The following is a 17,931-nucleotide window of genomic DNA, read 5'->3' as shown; positions in this document are numbered from 1 at the left end:
TAGTATACCTTCTGAATTGAATTGGTCTCCCACACAAGCCATTAAGAAGATGACTCCCGAGGAAGCTTGGTTCGCGAGGAAACAAAAAATCAGCCACCTCAGGGTATTTGGTTCGACTGCGTATACTTGGATTAATGATGCCAAGAGAACAAAGTTGGATTCCAAGAGTCAGAAATTGATGCTTACAAGCTACAATTACAATCATAAGGCCTATTGGCCGATTGATGTGGACATTGACCGTCTCACATTCAATAGAGATGTGGTTTTCGATGAAAATAGTGGGCTTTTTCAGCTTACTTCTGCCATCTAGTGTCTTGAAGATCAGCTTCTGCAAAAACCAAATATAGGTGTTAGGCTTCCATTAGCATCACCTGAAGGGAGGGATTCCGATGATTTTGAACATGAAGTTGTGGAATATCCTAGGCATGATATTGTACCACTAGAATTCCTCAAGAAAACCTAGATCAACATCTAGATGATTTTATTCTAGGTAGCCCAAGTCATGTTGACCTGATTTGGAAGTAGATGGTTTTGCTCTTCGACCTAAGTGGCGGGGAAAACTTATCGGTGATGTTTGGGATGATGAGCTTGTTGAGGGTAGATCTTCTAGAGGCAAAAGAGCAAGAAGAAGAACATAGTCAATTTTGCTCTTTTGGCAAACATTCAAAGTGTTTATGAGCCCCAAACTTATTTAGAGGCAAAAGGTAAACTTGAATAGGAAAAGGCTATGTAAGCTAATTATCATAGTTTTCTGAAGAATAACACTTGGGTTGTGTCAGATCTTCCACCAAGGAAGAAACCCATTGGCTACAAATGGGTCTATAAAGTGAAGTACAAAGCTGATGGAACACTTGATAAATATAAAGCTTGGTTGGTGGCTAAAGGCTTCTCATAGAAAGGAGTTAACTATGAGGAAACCTTTTCTCCCACAACAAAGATGAGCACAATCCGACTGGTTCTAGCCATAGCAGCATAGTCTGGCTAGAAAGTCTATCAAATGGACATGAAGAGTGCCTTCCTCAATGGTGATTTGTAGGAAGAGGTCTACATGACACAACCTCAAGGTTTCAAGGTTGCAGGCAAAAAGCACTAGGTATGCAAACTGGTGAAGGCTCTTTATGGTCTAAAACAAGCCCCGAAGGCATGGTACATGAAGATTGATCGATACTTGGCTGAATAGGGCTTTCAAAGAAGTCCTTCGAATCCCAATTTGTATGTCAAGAGTGTTGGTAATGACACTATTTTTCTTGTCATCTATGTCAATGATATCATCATTACTGGAAGTGTTGAACACTTGCTTGAGAAAATCAAATAGAACTTGTGTCAGGCATTTGATATGACAGATTTGGGACTTCTGCATTATTGTCTCAATGTAGAGGTTTGGTAGACAAGTGGCAGCATTTTCTTTTCTTAGTCGAAGTATACCAGGAGTTTGTTGAATGAGTTCAAGATAGAAGATTGCAAACCTTTGTTTACACATATGAAGAAAGGGCTGAAATTATCAGCCAAATCAGATTCACCTATGGTGAAGGAGTTAGCATTCAAACAACTAGTGGGTAGTCTCATCTATCTTACAGCCACTAAACTTGGTCTTAGTTATGCTCATCTATCTTACAGCCACTAAACTTGGTCTTAGTTATGCTGTAAGCTACATATCTCATTTCATGACAGCCCCAAAATCAGAACCTTGGGTTGCAGTGGAACGTGTGTTGAGATGTGTGAAAGGGACACCTGACTTTGGCATTTTCTACAGCAAAAGCAAAGATCCTTGACTGATTGGTTTTACAAACTTAGATTGGGCAGTTTTTTGTTAAAATAATATTAATATCTTCTATTCTTAGTGGTCATCTTAGTTGTTGACTTATTTAGCTATTTAGCTTTTTAGTCAACTTATTTAGCTTGTTTAGTTAGCTTTTTTTTATTTAGCTTTTTAAGTTTTTTAGCTTATTTGATTTCACTTTAACGACTAGTTCTATTTATAGAATATTGTCTTGTAGGCTATATATATACGTGTATATCATTCAATGTAATGATTCGTTTATTTTGAGCAATCAATTTTATATGGTATCAGAGCGGGTCAATGAGATTTTTTAGAGTTTGGCAGAAAAAAATTGTAGAACCCTTTCTAGAACTTTTTTCCAGAATCTTTTTTAATCGATTTTTTTTTTAAACAAAATCGTTGGTGGTTTGTGGTTTTTTTTAAGCTGTAATTCAAAGTTCTTTTATGAGGCAGTTGCTAGGGTTCGTGGTCACAAGTTTTTCGCAAGTCTGAAGCTGCGATTTTCTTTGGTTGACACGAGGGTTTTCTGAAGTTGGAAAAATCATGGTTTCTGCATATTCAAGGGTTCATGGTCTCCTGCGATGGGGTTTTCGGCGTCTGTTTTCGTGACACAATTTTTTGTGTTTAACCTACAATTTTTTGTTTTTCGTCAACCACAGCGGCGCAATTTTCGCGCTTCTTTTGGCTGCAATTTTCCGCCATAGGTTTTTTGTCTGGGTTTTTCGGAGACTGTGTGGTTTATTGGCAGCATATTTCACGATTTCCGCGACTGTGCACGTCTTTTCCAGATGGCTGTGCATTTTTTTGGGGGTGGGCAGTGTGTTCTAGCCGTGCGATCTGTGCTTTCGCAATTCAGTGATCTAGGGTTCCCGATTTTTTTTCAAACTGCAATTTTGCATTTTTGTGGCTCGATCTGTGTGCGGCAGCGAGAAATACTGTTTGTGCGGTGATAGTTTGCCTTTTCCCTGCAGCCAAGGTTTCATTGGGCTTGTTTTTTTGCGGGTGTTTTGATTTTCTCCCATGTTTTGTGGATTGGATGGGCTCTGTGAATGCAGCTAGAGTTTAACTAGCGCCTAGGGTTTTACCCTCTTTCTTTTTTTTTACAGTTTTTTATTAAAAAAATCGTCCTTTTTTACTATTTGTTTATTAAAAAAAGATTATTTTTTGCAAAATATTTTTCTGATTTTTTTCAAACAAATTCCATTTTATCTACAGAAATATTTCTCGGGATTTGAGCCTTGATATTTTAATTTTTGGGATTTTTAGCAAACCTTGAAATTTGTGCATTGGTATTCGTGCCTCGACTTCCACTCCAGGGTCTCAAGATTCATTTTGCAACTACTTCTATTCTTATTTTTTAATCAGCTTCTTCTGTCTCCTGCCTTCACTAGGTTGACCACATTCAACCTCGGTTTCTATGATGGCATCTTTGACTAACATCAAGTTGGAGCACAGTCAAAAGTTCAACAGCTGCCACAACACCTAGAAACAACGCATGTTCATGATATTTAAATATCGTTGCCTTGATCAGATTGATTTAGGCCAGACCTCTCGTTCTACAAGTCCTAGGGTTTTAACATTTTTTTCCTCAAAAACTGTTTGCAGGGTTTATATTTTTTTCCTTAAAAATTCTCATCTGTAATCTGCAAAGATTGCGTGGGATTTTGTTATCTGGGTGTTACCGTTTTTTTTCCCAAAAAACAATGTTTTGTAACCTCAGATGTCTAGGTTTTCACGATTTTTTCTTGAAAAATTGTTTTGATCGGTTTTTTTTCCTCAAAAATTGTGCTTTGTTGCAATCAGTTTTCAATCACATTGTTAGGGCGAACATCTACAACTGTGGTATCTTGTAGTCTGTTTAGGAGTTGCTGGAGCAAACAGTGCTCAATACTCTTCTGCAAAGGGGTTTGCTGATTTTTCCTCAAAATCATGGTTTCAGGCTTCAATAATTCACGTGTGCCAGATCTCTAATTCGCGTGTGAGGGCTACATTAGCTTGTATGGCTTTTGGTACTCTTGGTCATTTACATTCTGCAGATCCTAGGAGGGTCTCCATAGCAGTAGAGTGTTCTTTGCATTTGTGATCATAACTCCTGTAGCGTTTTCTGTAGGGTATTGAGTATGATGACCATTAGGGAGGGTGTTAAAATAATATTATATCTTCTATAGTGGTCATCTTCTATTCTTAGTGGTCATCTTAGTTGTCGACTTATTGAGCTATTTAGCTTTTTAGTCAACTTATTTATTTAGATTTTAAAGCTATATTTAACTTTTAAAGTTTTTTAGCTTATTTGATTTCACTTTAACGACTAGTTCTATTTATAGAACATCATCTTGTAGGCTCTATATATACATGTATATTGTTCAATGTAATGATCCGTTTATTTCGAGCAATCAATTTTTCAGTTATGTTGATGACAGGATGTCTACTTCTGGGTATGTCTTTAGTCTTGGTACGGGTGTAGTCACATGAACTAGTAAGAAGTAGCATGCAGTAGCTCTTTTCTCGATAGAAGCAGAGTATCGAGGAACTATTAAGGAAGCATGTGAGCAGTTTGGCTTCAAAGGATCCTTTCTGACATGAAAATGTCTCAAGCAGGGCCTTCACACTTGTTCTATGACAATCAAGGGGTGTTGAAACTTGCCAAAAATCCAATCTTCCATGTGCGAACCAAACATGTAGAGCTTCATTGTCATTTCATTCGACAGCTTGTTGAAGATGGAATTGTGGTCTTGTAGTATGTTCCAACTGTGGGCTAGATTGTAGACATTCTCATCGAGTCTCTAAGCCTAGACAAGTTTGTAAAATTTAGGGGGCAACTTGGTGTAGTTGATAGGATGACCATTAAGGGAGGGCATTAATGTATTTATTATATTATTAATGGTGATTAGTTAGTCTTTAGTTAGTTTTAACTTGTTTCTAATTTAGTCATTTGTTCATGATTGTTTCATTTAGAAACATCGTTCTGTAATTACCTATATGTATTCTTTCATCTTCATTAATTCAATCATGCAATTACCATTTCAAAGAAGGCACTTTTTTACATTCATTTGATGGACTTTCCAGCCAAATTGAGTTGCCATGGCCATAACTTATGTTGGTCATCTTTGTTGAAGGAGCAAAGGTCTTCTCATAATCAATACCTTCTCTTTGTGAGAACCCTTTTGCAACCAATCACACTTTGTACTTGTCAAGTGTATCATCAGCTCTATACTTGACTTTGTCCACCCATTTGCAGCCAATGTGTTTCTTCCCTGTTAGTTGATTTGAAAGAACCCAAGTCTTATATTTCATAAGAATCTTATGTTCGATTTCCATGGGCTTTTCCCATTCAACTCTTTTTTGCCTCCACAAATTCTTGGGGCTCATAAATTGCTTGAAGATTGACCATAAGAGAAAAGTTAACTATGTTCTTGTTTTGCCTCTCTCTGATCTACCCTTGATCATTTCATCCTCCCGAACATCACCAATGATGGTTTTCAACCATTTGGTCTCTTTTAAGGAGCCATGTCACCCAAGTCACTATTGTCACCATGACTTGGGTTGCCTATTTTTGTGTCATGTGCATGTTGATCCAGGTTATCATTAAGAATTTATGGTACTGCTACTTGCCTAGGAGACTGATGTGCATGTTGATCCAGATTTTCAATGTAATGAGCACCACATCTTTTTCCATCTCGCGAATTATGGCTCACAATTGATCATGAATTTCTTTGATTTGTTGATGTGTAGCTAGGTCGGATCCCTTCTAGGGCTGACCTAGTACATAAAATGCTAAGTGGCATTTTGGCCTTAGCATTTTGGCGTCCTACTTTATTGTGTAAATGTGTAAACCCTATTTGGGCGATGGGTGTAACTTGTATTACATGTAACTTGTGAATTAAATTGTAACATGGCGCCAAAACTATACAAGCCCGACCAAGGGTAATTAAATGGATCATTCCCTATATATGTAAGATCAATTAAAGATCACATATTTATCAAGCAATCAATATGTCATTCATTTGTGTGAATCATCTCTGCATCAGCGAATAACTAAAGGGCAGCAGCTTGAGGTTCGGTTATCATCATAGAGCAACAAATTGAAGTCCCAGTCAGTGAACCTGTCTAAGGTTTGGCGAAATCCTATTTTATGTTGAGCAATCAACTTCTAGGTAAAGCGAACTTGCTGTGCGAACTCTTCCTTACTAGGCGAACTATCATTTTGGGCTGCCGAACATGCTATGCACTACTGAATTCTTGTTCATGCTGAGCGACCTCTCTCCAAGACAAGCGAACTCCAATATATGATCAACAATCTGCATTCTGGGTGGTGACATCAAGTCTGATCAGATCTATATATCAAATAAGTTATTGTGTGCCCTAAGAAGGGTTAAGATTGTAAACTGCTACTATGTTTATCCTAATCTGATCTGAGACATTCTTGCTGGGTTTTTCACCTCCAAGAGGGAGGTTTTCCTAGGGTATCATTGTGTTATGTGTGTTGCATTTGTTATTTTTTGTTTACTGTTATCAATCTGATCCTAAAATTAACATGGTATCAGAGCTTGGTTCAAATTTGTTGTGATCAGATTGATAGTAGTTTTTTTCACCTCTCCTTCTACACACAAGATGGTGGCAAGCATGCCAACCATAAAGGCTTATCTGATGACGCACGTGGTGCCCAGAAATCATGGTGGAGGGGAACAATGTTATCTTGCATGATGCAATATTAATATCACCTTGGCTCGTTATCTTTGTTTCCATACTGGACAACCTCGTGTGCAGACCACAGTGATGCTACTACACCATAGACAGCGATGACTTCATCAACCACAGAGTGTTCTCAAGACTTTGCAGGGTCTCCACTTGAATACATGGCTGGGAAAATCAATAAAGAGATAAGTAGTCCTTTAAATGTTCATGTATTGCATATGTAGTCATTAAATATGTGTGTTATTTACATTGGCAGCAAATAAGCTGCATTTGAATGTACTTACCATGAGAAACTTGCCCCTTACATGCAAGATATTTCATCACAGCTTGTTGTTCTTCAGGTTATAGGTTTTTGGAAATTCTATTTGCAAGGAGGAGATTGACATTTGGGAGGAATATGAAGGGGATTTTAGTGAAGCAATAGGCACTCTTGCTTATGCTCTACAGGCGGTCTTTCAAGATAAAGAAAGGACAGACCAAGAAGGATTCGAAGGAGAAAGAACTTGCAGTCATAGAACTAAGATGATGGCCATAAGCATTTCTTCAAGGAAGAAAGATTTTGAGGCATCCTGTGAGGAAGCATCACAAGCTGAAGTCTAGAGACAGCTTGCTGCCATAAAGCTGAGTTGGTGATACATAACTAGAGGTAACCTTGGACAAGGAGGTCAAAAGATTGATTTCAGCTTCAGAGGGAGCTTGACGCTTCAACTTCAGAGGGAGTTTGACATTTCAGCTTTAGAGGGAGCCTGACATTTCAACTTCAGAGGGAGCCACATCATCATGAAGATTTGGTTAATGCATTTTTCTCTGTGATGTAGAAATTTGAGGTGAAAGCCCTTGTTAATGAGTTCTTCTCTATGAGGAAGAAGTTCGAGGTGCAATCCCTTGTTAATGAGTTCTTCTTTGTGAGGGAGAAGTTCGAGGTGCAATCCCTTGTTAATGCATTCTTCTCTGGGAGAAGTTTGAGGTGAAAGCCCTCGTTCCACCCTCTGCGAGTAGGCATGGTGGAGATGCATTCTTCTCTGGGAGAAGTCTAAGGTTAAAGCCCTCGATCAACCCTCTGCGAGTAGGCATGGTGGTAATGCACTCTTCTCTGGGAGAAGTTTGAGGTGAAAGCCCTCTTCCACCGTCTGTGAGTAGGCATGGTGGATCCACCCTCTGCGAGTAGGTATGGTGGATATCATGGAAGAAATTCCATGATGTGTTTATTCACCCTTGGGGAGTAGCTATGGTGAACGTCATGTTGAGATGACAATAAGCACTTATGTTTTCATTCATGGGAGTAGCCATGATGGACCCACCCTCTAGGAGTAGCCATGGTGGTAGTCACCATGTGACGTGGTTATTCAGAAGGAATCCTCCCTAGCTAAGAGGGAGTGTTGATGTGTAGCTAGGTCGGATCCCTTTTAGGGTCGACCTAGTACATAAAATGCTAAGTGGCTTGTTGGCCTTAGCATTTTGGTATCCTACTTTATTGTGTAAACGTGTAAACCCTATTTGGGTCAGGCCCTATTTGGGTGATGGGTGTAACTTGTATTACATGTAACTTGTGAATTAAATTGTAACTTGGCGCCAAAACTATACAAGGCCGACCAAGGGTAATTAAATGGATCATTCCCTATATATGTAAGATCAATTGAAGATCACATATTTATCAAGCAATCAATATGTCATTCATTTGTGCGAATCATCTCTGCATCAGCAAATAACTAAAGGGCAGCAGCTTGAGGTTCGGTTATCATCATAGGGCAGCGAATTAAAGTCCCAGTCAGTGAACCTGTCTTAGGTTTGGTGAAATCCTATTTTGTGCTGAGCAATCAACTTCTAGGTAAAGCAAACTTGCTGGGCGAACTCTTCCTAGGCTGGGCGAACTCCAATATATAATCAGCAATCTGCATTCTGGGTGGTGACATCAAGTCTGATCAGATCTATATATCAGATAAGTTATTGTGTGCCCTAAGAAGGGTTAAGATTGTAATCTGCTACTGTGTTTATCCTAATCTGATCTGTGACATTCTTGCTGGGTTTTTCGTCTCCAAGAGGGAGGTTTTCCTAGGGTATCACCATGTTATGTGTGTTGCATTTGTTATTTTCTGTTACTGTTATCAGTCTGATCCTAAAATTAACATGATCTTCATCAAATACTTCAGCAAAGCCATCTTCTCATCCATCAATGAGAAAAGCATATTTTTTAGGAAGAAGGCCTTGCCTTTACTTGATGTCTCGTGTCAATCTTGCAAGTGCTTCCAAATTTTTGTTGAGTTCTTGCCTATTTGATCTTTGGAAGCATTTCATTGATTATTGATAACTTTATCAGCGTGATGGCTTCTCTATCACACTCGTCAAACTTGTCTTGGTCTTTACCCGCAATCACTCGCTCAATGTCAGTACTGAGGACGATCCTATTGAGGTATCTATCCTCAGATCATGAGCAGCGTTGCTTCCATGTGTTGTAATTTTTGCTAGTGAAGCATTGGCTGCCTTTTAACATAATGTTGGGTAATGAAATTGAAGCCATCCCTCTTGCAACTCGTAGTCATGGAAAAACTAAATCCTATTCTATTAGACTTCAAGTTTTTCAAGTCAAACCTCAGTCAACACCGGACAGCCACAATGATGTAAAGTAATTGTCAAAATATGAAGTCCCACAATATGGTTTGAAACCTAGCCATTTTGCAAAATCCACGATTTTATCAAAAATAATGCCAAAAAATAGGTTTGAAACACACCAAAAACCTAGGCATTAAAAAAAACTCATTTGATTCTTAGTTTTTAAGTCTAGAAACAACAACAAAAAATCCAACAAATTTATAGAAAAAACATCAAAAACTTGCAAAAAACCTGTCATGGTATGATTTTGTAAAAATGTCAAAAAAATTATATGATACCTTTATGTCAAAATGTAGGTTAAATAGTTGCACAAATGTTTCAGAAAATAGGATGTGTTTTTTAGACAAAAGAGGGTGTGATTTCAAGGTTAAAAATCCATGTTTTTGCCAAAAAAAAATATAATTACTTAATGCATAAACTAAGTGAGAAGCAATCAACACCAATGAATTTCAAACTTGGCAGTCTGAATGAAAAAATAATCATGACAATTACCAATGCAAAGAATCAGCTTGGTCAGGATTGATGACATCACAAGTCAAAACAAAATAACTTTATTGAATGTGGTGAAGCAAATACATAGATTACACAATAATTGCAGCCAAAAATGAAGAATTATTTATTGATATCTTCAGCGTATCTTGACTTATTTGGGATAGTTTTTACATTTGCTTGCTTTTGTATATAAAGCCTATGTTTCCCCCTACTTTAACTACCCAAGCTATCTAATGGGAAAGTGTTCTTGTCCAACTACAACACCCAACAACATAAAACCAATAACATTATTTAAATTTTATCTAATTCTAATAACTATTACTAATATCAATTTTATTTATATATTTCTTTCTAACCTAATGGTCTATAGATGTCATGCAAAATCTCCATACATCAATTTGAACAAATGATGACATCACATGGACTAAACATAGCCAGTCCATCTAGAAATTTGATGAAGTGCTTTCACCAAATCTCCTTTCTTAACCAGCACACACCAAAATGATCACATTAGTGTATGTCTTGATTGCTGAACTCTGCAAATCCTCTGTGACACATGAGAGAACAAATCCCAACCTCCACGCGCAATGAGAGAACAACTCTTCTCCGAGATTCCACTTTCCGTCAATATCCATTTTCTAGTGCTGTGGTAACTGAATCCCTCCCAGCATATAATAGGAACAAACTAAATGTAGATACCTTACACCCACTTATTTCAAAGGTTAGGTTATTTACAAAATGATTAATTGAAAATACGCTAACCTGCACTATTTCAAAGGTTATATCGTTCACGAATATTTCCAAGAGGTACCAAGACCCCTCTTGCTCCATGAAGGGACACAAACTTGATGGTGCTTCTCAAACAATCTACGATCACAGCAATAAGCTAGCTCAAGATGGGGAAACCCCTCCAACCTCGGATGCCTTTGATTTCCTCTTCGACATTGCTTAGTACTTAATCCTTATAAATTCTTTGATTTTTACCTTATCCATTATCTTCAATGTTTGCCTTATGATCACCTTCAAGCTTTGTCTTTTTGTGGCATTTGTGACACCAAGCATCAAAAAGCAACTATGCAAGAAAATCATGTGATACAAGATAATCAAAATTTAGAAGTCCTATTACTTTGAGAACGTCACATAGAGCAAAATAAAAACTATAGGTGGACATCAAATGTTAGTTTCCATTGATAGTGCACCTTTTACAATGTGACCAAATTATCCTTATAACACCTTAGTTTTTGTTAACAGAACACATTAAACCTATCACTCCAATGCATACGATTTCAAAATTTTAAGAAAATGTTCCCTTATAACTCTAAGGACAAAGACCCCAAAAACAAAACTCCCCTTAAGTTTGTTGAACTGTAATGTACCCTTTTGGATTTACCTTAGAATTTGCCTATGAATCACAAATGCAATAACTTAGGGTTAGGATTACCTTTTTACCAAGTAAAATGTCTATAATATTGATGTGATCTTGGAATAGAATCCTGCAATCATAATATACACACATATATATAATATAGATCCATTATTAGGGTTAGTCCATAACACATGATATTCTTACAGTATTTATAACACCATTTCAAACACGTGAGAGAAGAAATATGGTAGGTCTGCCCAAAGCCATCTCACACTAAGCCCAAGAGCGAAACTTTGGCCCTCTTGGCCCTGGTGGCAAGCAACATGGACATCGACTCAAGGTCCTTACCTAGTGGGGTGCTTGTATCTGCTTTTCCTATTCATCCTTCATCTCTAACATTATTAATGTCTTGTGGGGTTAAGTAGAGAATGTTACTGGATTCCTTGACTCCTTCAGGTAAAGACCCTCAAGGTCCTAGATGCCACTTGGGTCATTCTAGAACGGCCTACCCATGAGCCCCTCACCACCCCTCCATTACATCTCATTCCCTTCCCTCACAAGGATGTATTTCTAAAGTGCAAATGTACATGGTCTTTACTAAGATGTATACTTTACATGATGAATGATGCATATAACTTGGACATATTAATCATAACTGATTCTAATATGATAAGTATAATCTCTACTAAATACACGATAAAAATCAAATAGAGTGTTGCAAATAAAATAATGTATTTCTAATAGTAGAAAATCTTCAGATATTGCATTCCATATATAATTAAAATTACTTCAGGGAACTATGATAATGTCTATGAAATGCAGAAACACAAGTTCCATATGTGAATCCATACTATTTTAATATATATTATTATTGTGACAGCAGAGATGGATCTACAGCATGCCAGTGATAGTGATTATTTTCTGAGTTTATTGTTCCTTAACAAGACCATTCGATTTCCCTCAGATGATTTATATCTCCTCTTAATGTTCTGTCTGACTGCTGTGAGCAGACTTTGCTCTTCCTTATTTATATTCTTTCTAGTCTTTGAAGTTTTGTTGAAAATGCTGTGACTTTGACTTAATGTTCTTTTTTCCTCCTTGTTTCATTCACCGAATCCCCTCCCCCTACCTTGCCTTCCTCTCCATGCTTTATAAGAGTGAGGAGGTGGCGATTTAAAGAAGAGTCACTGCCTTTCCAAGGGAAGTGACCGTTTCAAAGAATGGTTGCTTTTAAAGGCTACGTGGGTCCCTTAGAGGACCCGTGGCCCATTTATTTTGATAATATTATTTCATTAAAACCATTACATATTACATAATGAATATCATTTATCAATTAATTAATAATAATATTAATTAAACATTCATTAATTAATAATAATTGCTACATTTATTTCATATTCAAATTAAATATTAAATTAATAAACATCCATTAATTAATAATAATTTAATTGCTACATTTAGGTTATATTCATTGATTAGGAAAAAATATGATGATCAAGGACGGGGCATGACATGAACTAAATTGTAAAATAGTAGCTCTTTCTGATCCTTTATTTATCCTTCTTTGAAGTCTATGCAACTTGCATTGAAATCAATAGGCCAATAAGAAAATTGATTTTAAGATGAACAGTGAGAGTTCCAAACCACTAATCTCTTGGTTGTTAATCAAACAAAGGTCACAGTTCTTTAGAACTGATCACAGTTCTTTAGAACTGATCAACAAATCTCAGATTCAATCTTTCATCCAATTTTTCAACACAATGCTTGCACCCTGTCAAAAACTTCATGAAATTCCTTGCAAACCTTTGTGAATTCTGAACCTATGACTACCCTCAATACAAGCAATGACTCTAAGTCATAAACCACCTATGCTCCAAATGTTTACATACCACTTTGTTGTCTCTTAGTCTTATTTACACCTTGTTAATGAATGTACAAAACATTTCGACACCAAAATTGGATCTCACAGTCATTTCAACTCAATTTCATTGCTTTATTCAACTCTGCTAAGTATGACTTGATCTTTAATTGATACACCAGAATACATAAACATTGTAATTTAACCACAAAGTTCAATCTAAAAATACCTCTATAAATTGCTGCTATATTACTTCGAATAAGTAAGATTCATTGCTCGAGTTGAATACTTTACCTTCAGAATGGCGTTCTCACCTTGACGCCATGAACAGTCCTCATTCAATGTTTTTATCAGGTGGGTGCAAAAAACATTTCTTCCAAACTCATAACATCAGCAATAAAATAGATCACGTGCTTGAATGATACACAGTAGCGTGCTTGGCAGAAACAGTCCTTTTCTAAGATGCTAGCTGGGCATGGGAAATGGCTTGCTAACATGACAAAAGGAAAGAAGATGTTAATACAAACATTGTAGCATACAAAATAACTTCTTCTTGACAGTGGTCGCATTCAAACTGGCAGTGGTTTGGCACTATTTTTTATCCTACACAGGCAAACAACAAAAAGAATATCGATGCATCCAAAATTAAAACCTTGAAGATATAAAATTGTAAGTCTGTGCTGGGGTTTTCTAGCTAACTTGTGGCTTTGATGAATATTATTGATCACCAGCATTCACTGATACTGAAATTGCTTGTATTTTTTGTTGATCGAATTGGATGGCAATAAGAAGTAGTAATGACAAGTTTGGAACTTGTTTAAATTCCACTATATGCCAAAATCCTCTATCAAGTGGCAATCTCAGAGGTGCCTCATTGAATCCATCTTGTGACTAGTATTTTGGAATCCTTATGAATCCATCTCAAGTAGCAATTAAGATTGTGAGAGAGGTTCCTAAGATCAATATTTATGGTCAACTAGATGTGAGAGAGGTTCCTAAGATCTTGGTCAACTTGGATGCTTTGCCTTCTTTTGTTCCTTGTGTTTCTAGGGATAAAGCTCCAAATGGAACTTCCAGCACTTCTCTTGGGTACATCCATTTATAATGTAATGGTCACAATGGTTCTTTGGATCTTTGCATTTGTGGGCAGTGACGACATTTCTTTTGCTTGTATTTTTCTACTTGCATTTGCCTCTCTCCTTGCAGTGCAGGATTGGAAGAATTGGTTTTGCTGCCCTTTCCTCTTGCCTATCTCATTGAGATCTTGAACATACGTTTCATCTTTACGCTCTTATATGCAGCGTGGTTTGTAATGGGCCACTCTTAGAGGCCCTCGCCTGATATTATCATGGATCCATATTTCTTTTTTTTCTGACCATTGCTGTTGTTGATTATTGGAAGAATATACATCTTTTTCAAGAAGGCAGTCCTATAATTATATTGTTTGTAGTAGTTATTTTATCTATGGACGGGACTGTATTGAGCAGAACAATATTATTCTATAAACTTTGTTGCCTTCCTAATATGTACTTTTTTATCATTAGTAAAAAATTTATTGTTGAAACAATAAAATTGATTATTATATTTGTGATAAATATGATGAAGTTATAACCATACACCTTCATGTATGCCCAATTACTGTGGGACATATGCTTCGCTGGGTCTTTCCCATTAGTAATGGCATTGTCTCTAGTCTCAAGCTTCTTGATATGGAATTTGAAGAGAAACCTGTAGTTATTCCAATTAAAAATTCTCATTTACTTTTTTACTGAAACACATTCTGCCTCACTGCCAGACTTGTCCTCTCTGTCAGATGAAATTTTTAAATTTTCATTTATTTGGCATATTCTGTAATGTTTATGTATCCTGTGCAAATGCAATTAATGGGTCAAGGAGACTGCTTGTCTGTTTATTTTTAAGCAATTTGTTTTTGTAGCCAGCCTTTTGAACTTCAAGATTTAAATACACTTGAAACATGCAGTTTAGTTTTGCAAGTATTGGTTCTTATGATTCTTATTTTGGTATGAAATTCTGCAACAGATTCCACTGGTGGTGCTAACAAACTACTTGCAAAATAAGTTTCAGAACACAATGGTACAATTATTTCCTCTTTTCTCCAACTCTATAGTGTGCAATAAAGTCAAAGAACTGATCTTTAATTTCATGTTGCTCGGATTTTTATCATTGCTAGCATCAAGAGCAGGTTCTCCTTTCTGTAACTAAAAGATGTGATGAGCATTATTATAAGTTGTAGGGAAAAATAGGTTGTTATTGAGAAAGATAATTTTTGAGCGGTTTCTTTTTCTTAATTTATAATTATTATCGACTGTGGAAGCCTAAAATCTCTAATAATCTATTTGTGTTTTGTCCATTTTATTAAGTTGATATACTGTATTGCTTTGCAGGTCGGGAATATCATATTCTGGCTCTTTTTCAGCATTCTGGGGCAGCCAATGTGTGTCCTACTTTATTACCATGATGTTATTAATCAGGAGGAAAGGAGAAAGTAAGTGGTCCTGTTGAGAAGAAACAAACAGAAATCTTGTAAATAAGTGCTTTACCCAACGGCCCCGTTTCTTCCATGTACAAACAGGCTAATAGCAACTGGATGAGAATTTAAATGGCGTTGAAATCGCAGGCAATTCTTTTTGCAGATAGAAATCTTGGGAATCGCAATATATCTTCAATGAAAGCTTGGATAATTGATCGATGAAGTGTTACTAAAATTATATGGTGGATTCATCATCTAAAATAAGAAAATTGGGAACTGTTTTTCTAGAACAAAATATTAAAGTAGTGTAGTATCATAGAAGCTGCCATAGATTGTCAATAGCAAAACAGGCTAGTCTCTTAGGTACAGCCATATTTTTTAATTAGAGAATTTTTTGTTTCAAAATGAGGTATAAAAGACATTGAGATATATGTGAGGCCATTTTGCAATGGCTTTTTGAAGCCAATAATTTGTAATTTCAAGCATTTTAATGAAACTCATTTATTTGTTATGCATAGGAACTTTTTGATGCTATTTTGTGAAGTCAATGCATAAATAAATTAATAAATAAGCATTTGCTAAGCAAACTCTAATTACTGTTTGACTGCATCATTTACTTTGCACATTTAAGAGGGAATGTAAGATTTGAATGCACTCAGATCAAGGATTGTTGAGGTAGCAGTATTTTCAGGCAAGAACAATGTTAACATAATACTGTTAATCAGTGAAAAGTGTTTATGGAGAAGAAAAGCACAATAGAAAGATGATGTTTCATTTAATGACGAGTATCTTCGAGGGCAGTTTTTAGTAAAAATATTAGTGGTAGAGAAAAAATGGCACACAGAAAGATGACGTTATATTCAATGAAATAATTTTTAGTCTTATCAGAGTTTTTGAACCATTACAATTGGTAAAAATTAATTATGTGATACTAGACAATGTCTGGGCCATACTGCAAGTGCCGTAGAGCAGTTTTACACCTGCAGTGGAAAGTAAGTTGCATGCAAACGTTGTAGTTAAAGCCACTCTAGATCTGGAAGTTTGTCATATTAGTAATAATTTATTAATTTAACAATAAACTATGCAAACTAGAGTCATAATGATACTAATTTTAGAGCTCAAATTCACAACCCCAGGCTTATAGGTGCTTGTATTGAAAAACGTTAGGTGGATTAAAAATCTCAGTAACTTAGGCACTACATGAAATCATTGGGATTTTCATGTGAACTCTGATGTTTCTTTACAAGGATCAAAGTAGTAAGTATGCTTTTATGTTCCTATGATGGGTGTAAATGTTTATTCGATTTCCTTTTTCTTTGAGTGACACCATGGGAACTAAAGTTTAAATGATACTTTTATCATTTTTTAATTTTAGAAGGTGAGATTACTCAAAGATCGGCAAGACAATCTCCATAACCTTGTCTCCATAACCTTGGCATTACATTGACAAATTAAATGAGAAATAAGAGTCCTAATCTTTCCATCTTGGCCCTAGGATTTTTTATGTTATTGGATGCCCCAAAGATTGATTTCATTCTTAGAGGCCTTGGTCTTCACTAGTACTATGCATTCCCACAAAGCAGGAGTAAATTATGATAAAAAAAAAATTGGTGACATGATTTGTTAGGATTGTTGTGAGAGGATGCAAATATTGATATTCCACAAATTTTTCTAGATGTAAACAATTACAGTTATTTTGGAAGTTTTCATATAATTGAAAGTCCACTTGAAGAGTTGGAACAAAGAGTTTTGTATTTAAGGCATAGTTGGAAAAGCTCAAGCTCAACAATAACTGAACAAGCCCAAAAAATTTAAACTTGAAGAAGAATCGACAAATTTATTGAACATCTGAAAATACATAATTTTTTAAAAATATTCTTCAAAAATACACACAAAAAAAATTGATCTCCATCATATATATATCAAGATTTGAGTTTAATACATATTAATTTTTCAAATTTTGGTATAATGAAAAGTATAAATCTAAATGTTGAATCACCTCTTTAGCCTTACACATGCAAATGTTGAATTGCCTCTTTAGCCTTACCCATGGCCTTATATAGATACTCCATGGGGTTTCAATCCTCATCTTCCAATTGTAGGACCCTAACGAATAGTTGACACCTAAATACAAAAAAAATGTATAAAATAGCAAATTGTAATATTAAAAAATTAAAAAATAAATCATCAATCGAAATTTGAAAACTTACATTGATGATCTCCTCCATGACTTTAGTAAAGCTATTATTAAAAAAACGGTATTCACGCCATTTTGTTTTTCAATTGTTCTACAATAAGGACTCTCCAACCATCTTTGACTCACAAGCATACTCTAAAGGTTGGGCAAAGCAGCTAATATACAAGATCCTTACCATTAATGTGTTTTCTCATTAGATTGAGGACCCATGTGTGGTTTTTGATGTACATTGTGATATTCCTTCCATTTTCAATAGCATTCTTCACCCAACATAGTTTGCTTATGTCCTTGAGGAGTAAGTCATAACAATGGACAACACAAGGGCTCCAAAATAATGTCAGGTGTCTCACCTCTAGAAATTTACCAATTTTCACATATGCAAATATATCGTTGGTCACAATTTGAATGACATTTGGCTCTCCCACTTCTATCACCACCTCAG

General features: G+C 36.1%; 1 protein-coding gene and 1 long non-coding RNA gene across 2 annotated transcripts in view; one reads left to right on the top strand and one right to left on the bottom strand.

The window, feature by feature from the left end:
- Positions 1-15,807, top strand: part of LOC131063050 (diacylglycerol O-acyltransferase 1A) — a 95,143-nt gene extending 79,336 nt beyond the window's left edge. Inside the window, exons 15-16 of the mRNA XM_057996827.2 lie at positions 14,842-14,895; positions 15,207-15,807. Coding sequence (XP_057852810.1) covers positions 14,842-14,895; positions 15,207-15,311 — 159 coding nt within the window. The 3' untranslated portion in view covers positions 15,312-15,807. The remainder of the gene's footprint in view (positions 1-14,841; positions 14,896-15,206) is intronic.
- LOC131063051 (uncharacterized) overlaps positions 1-17,931 on the bottom strand; it is a 68,087-nt gene that overhangs the window by 31,646 nt on the left and 18,510 nt on the right. The gene's annotated exons all lie outside the window — the stretch shown is intronic.

Source organism: Cryptomeria japonica, chromosome 1, assembly GCF_030272615.1.
Source record: "Cryptomeria japonica chromosome 1, Sugi_1.0, whole genome shotgun sequence".
Lineage (NCBI taxonomy): Eukaryota > Viridiplantae > Streptophyta > Pinopsida > Cupressales > Cupressaceae > Cryptomeria > Cryptomeria japonica.
This window is presented reverse-complemented; position numbering and strand designations above follow the sequence as displayed.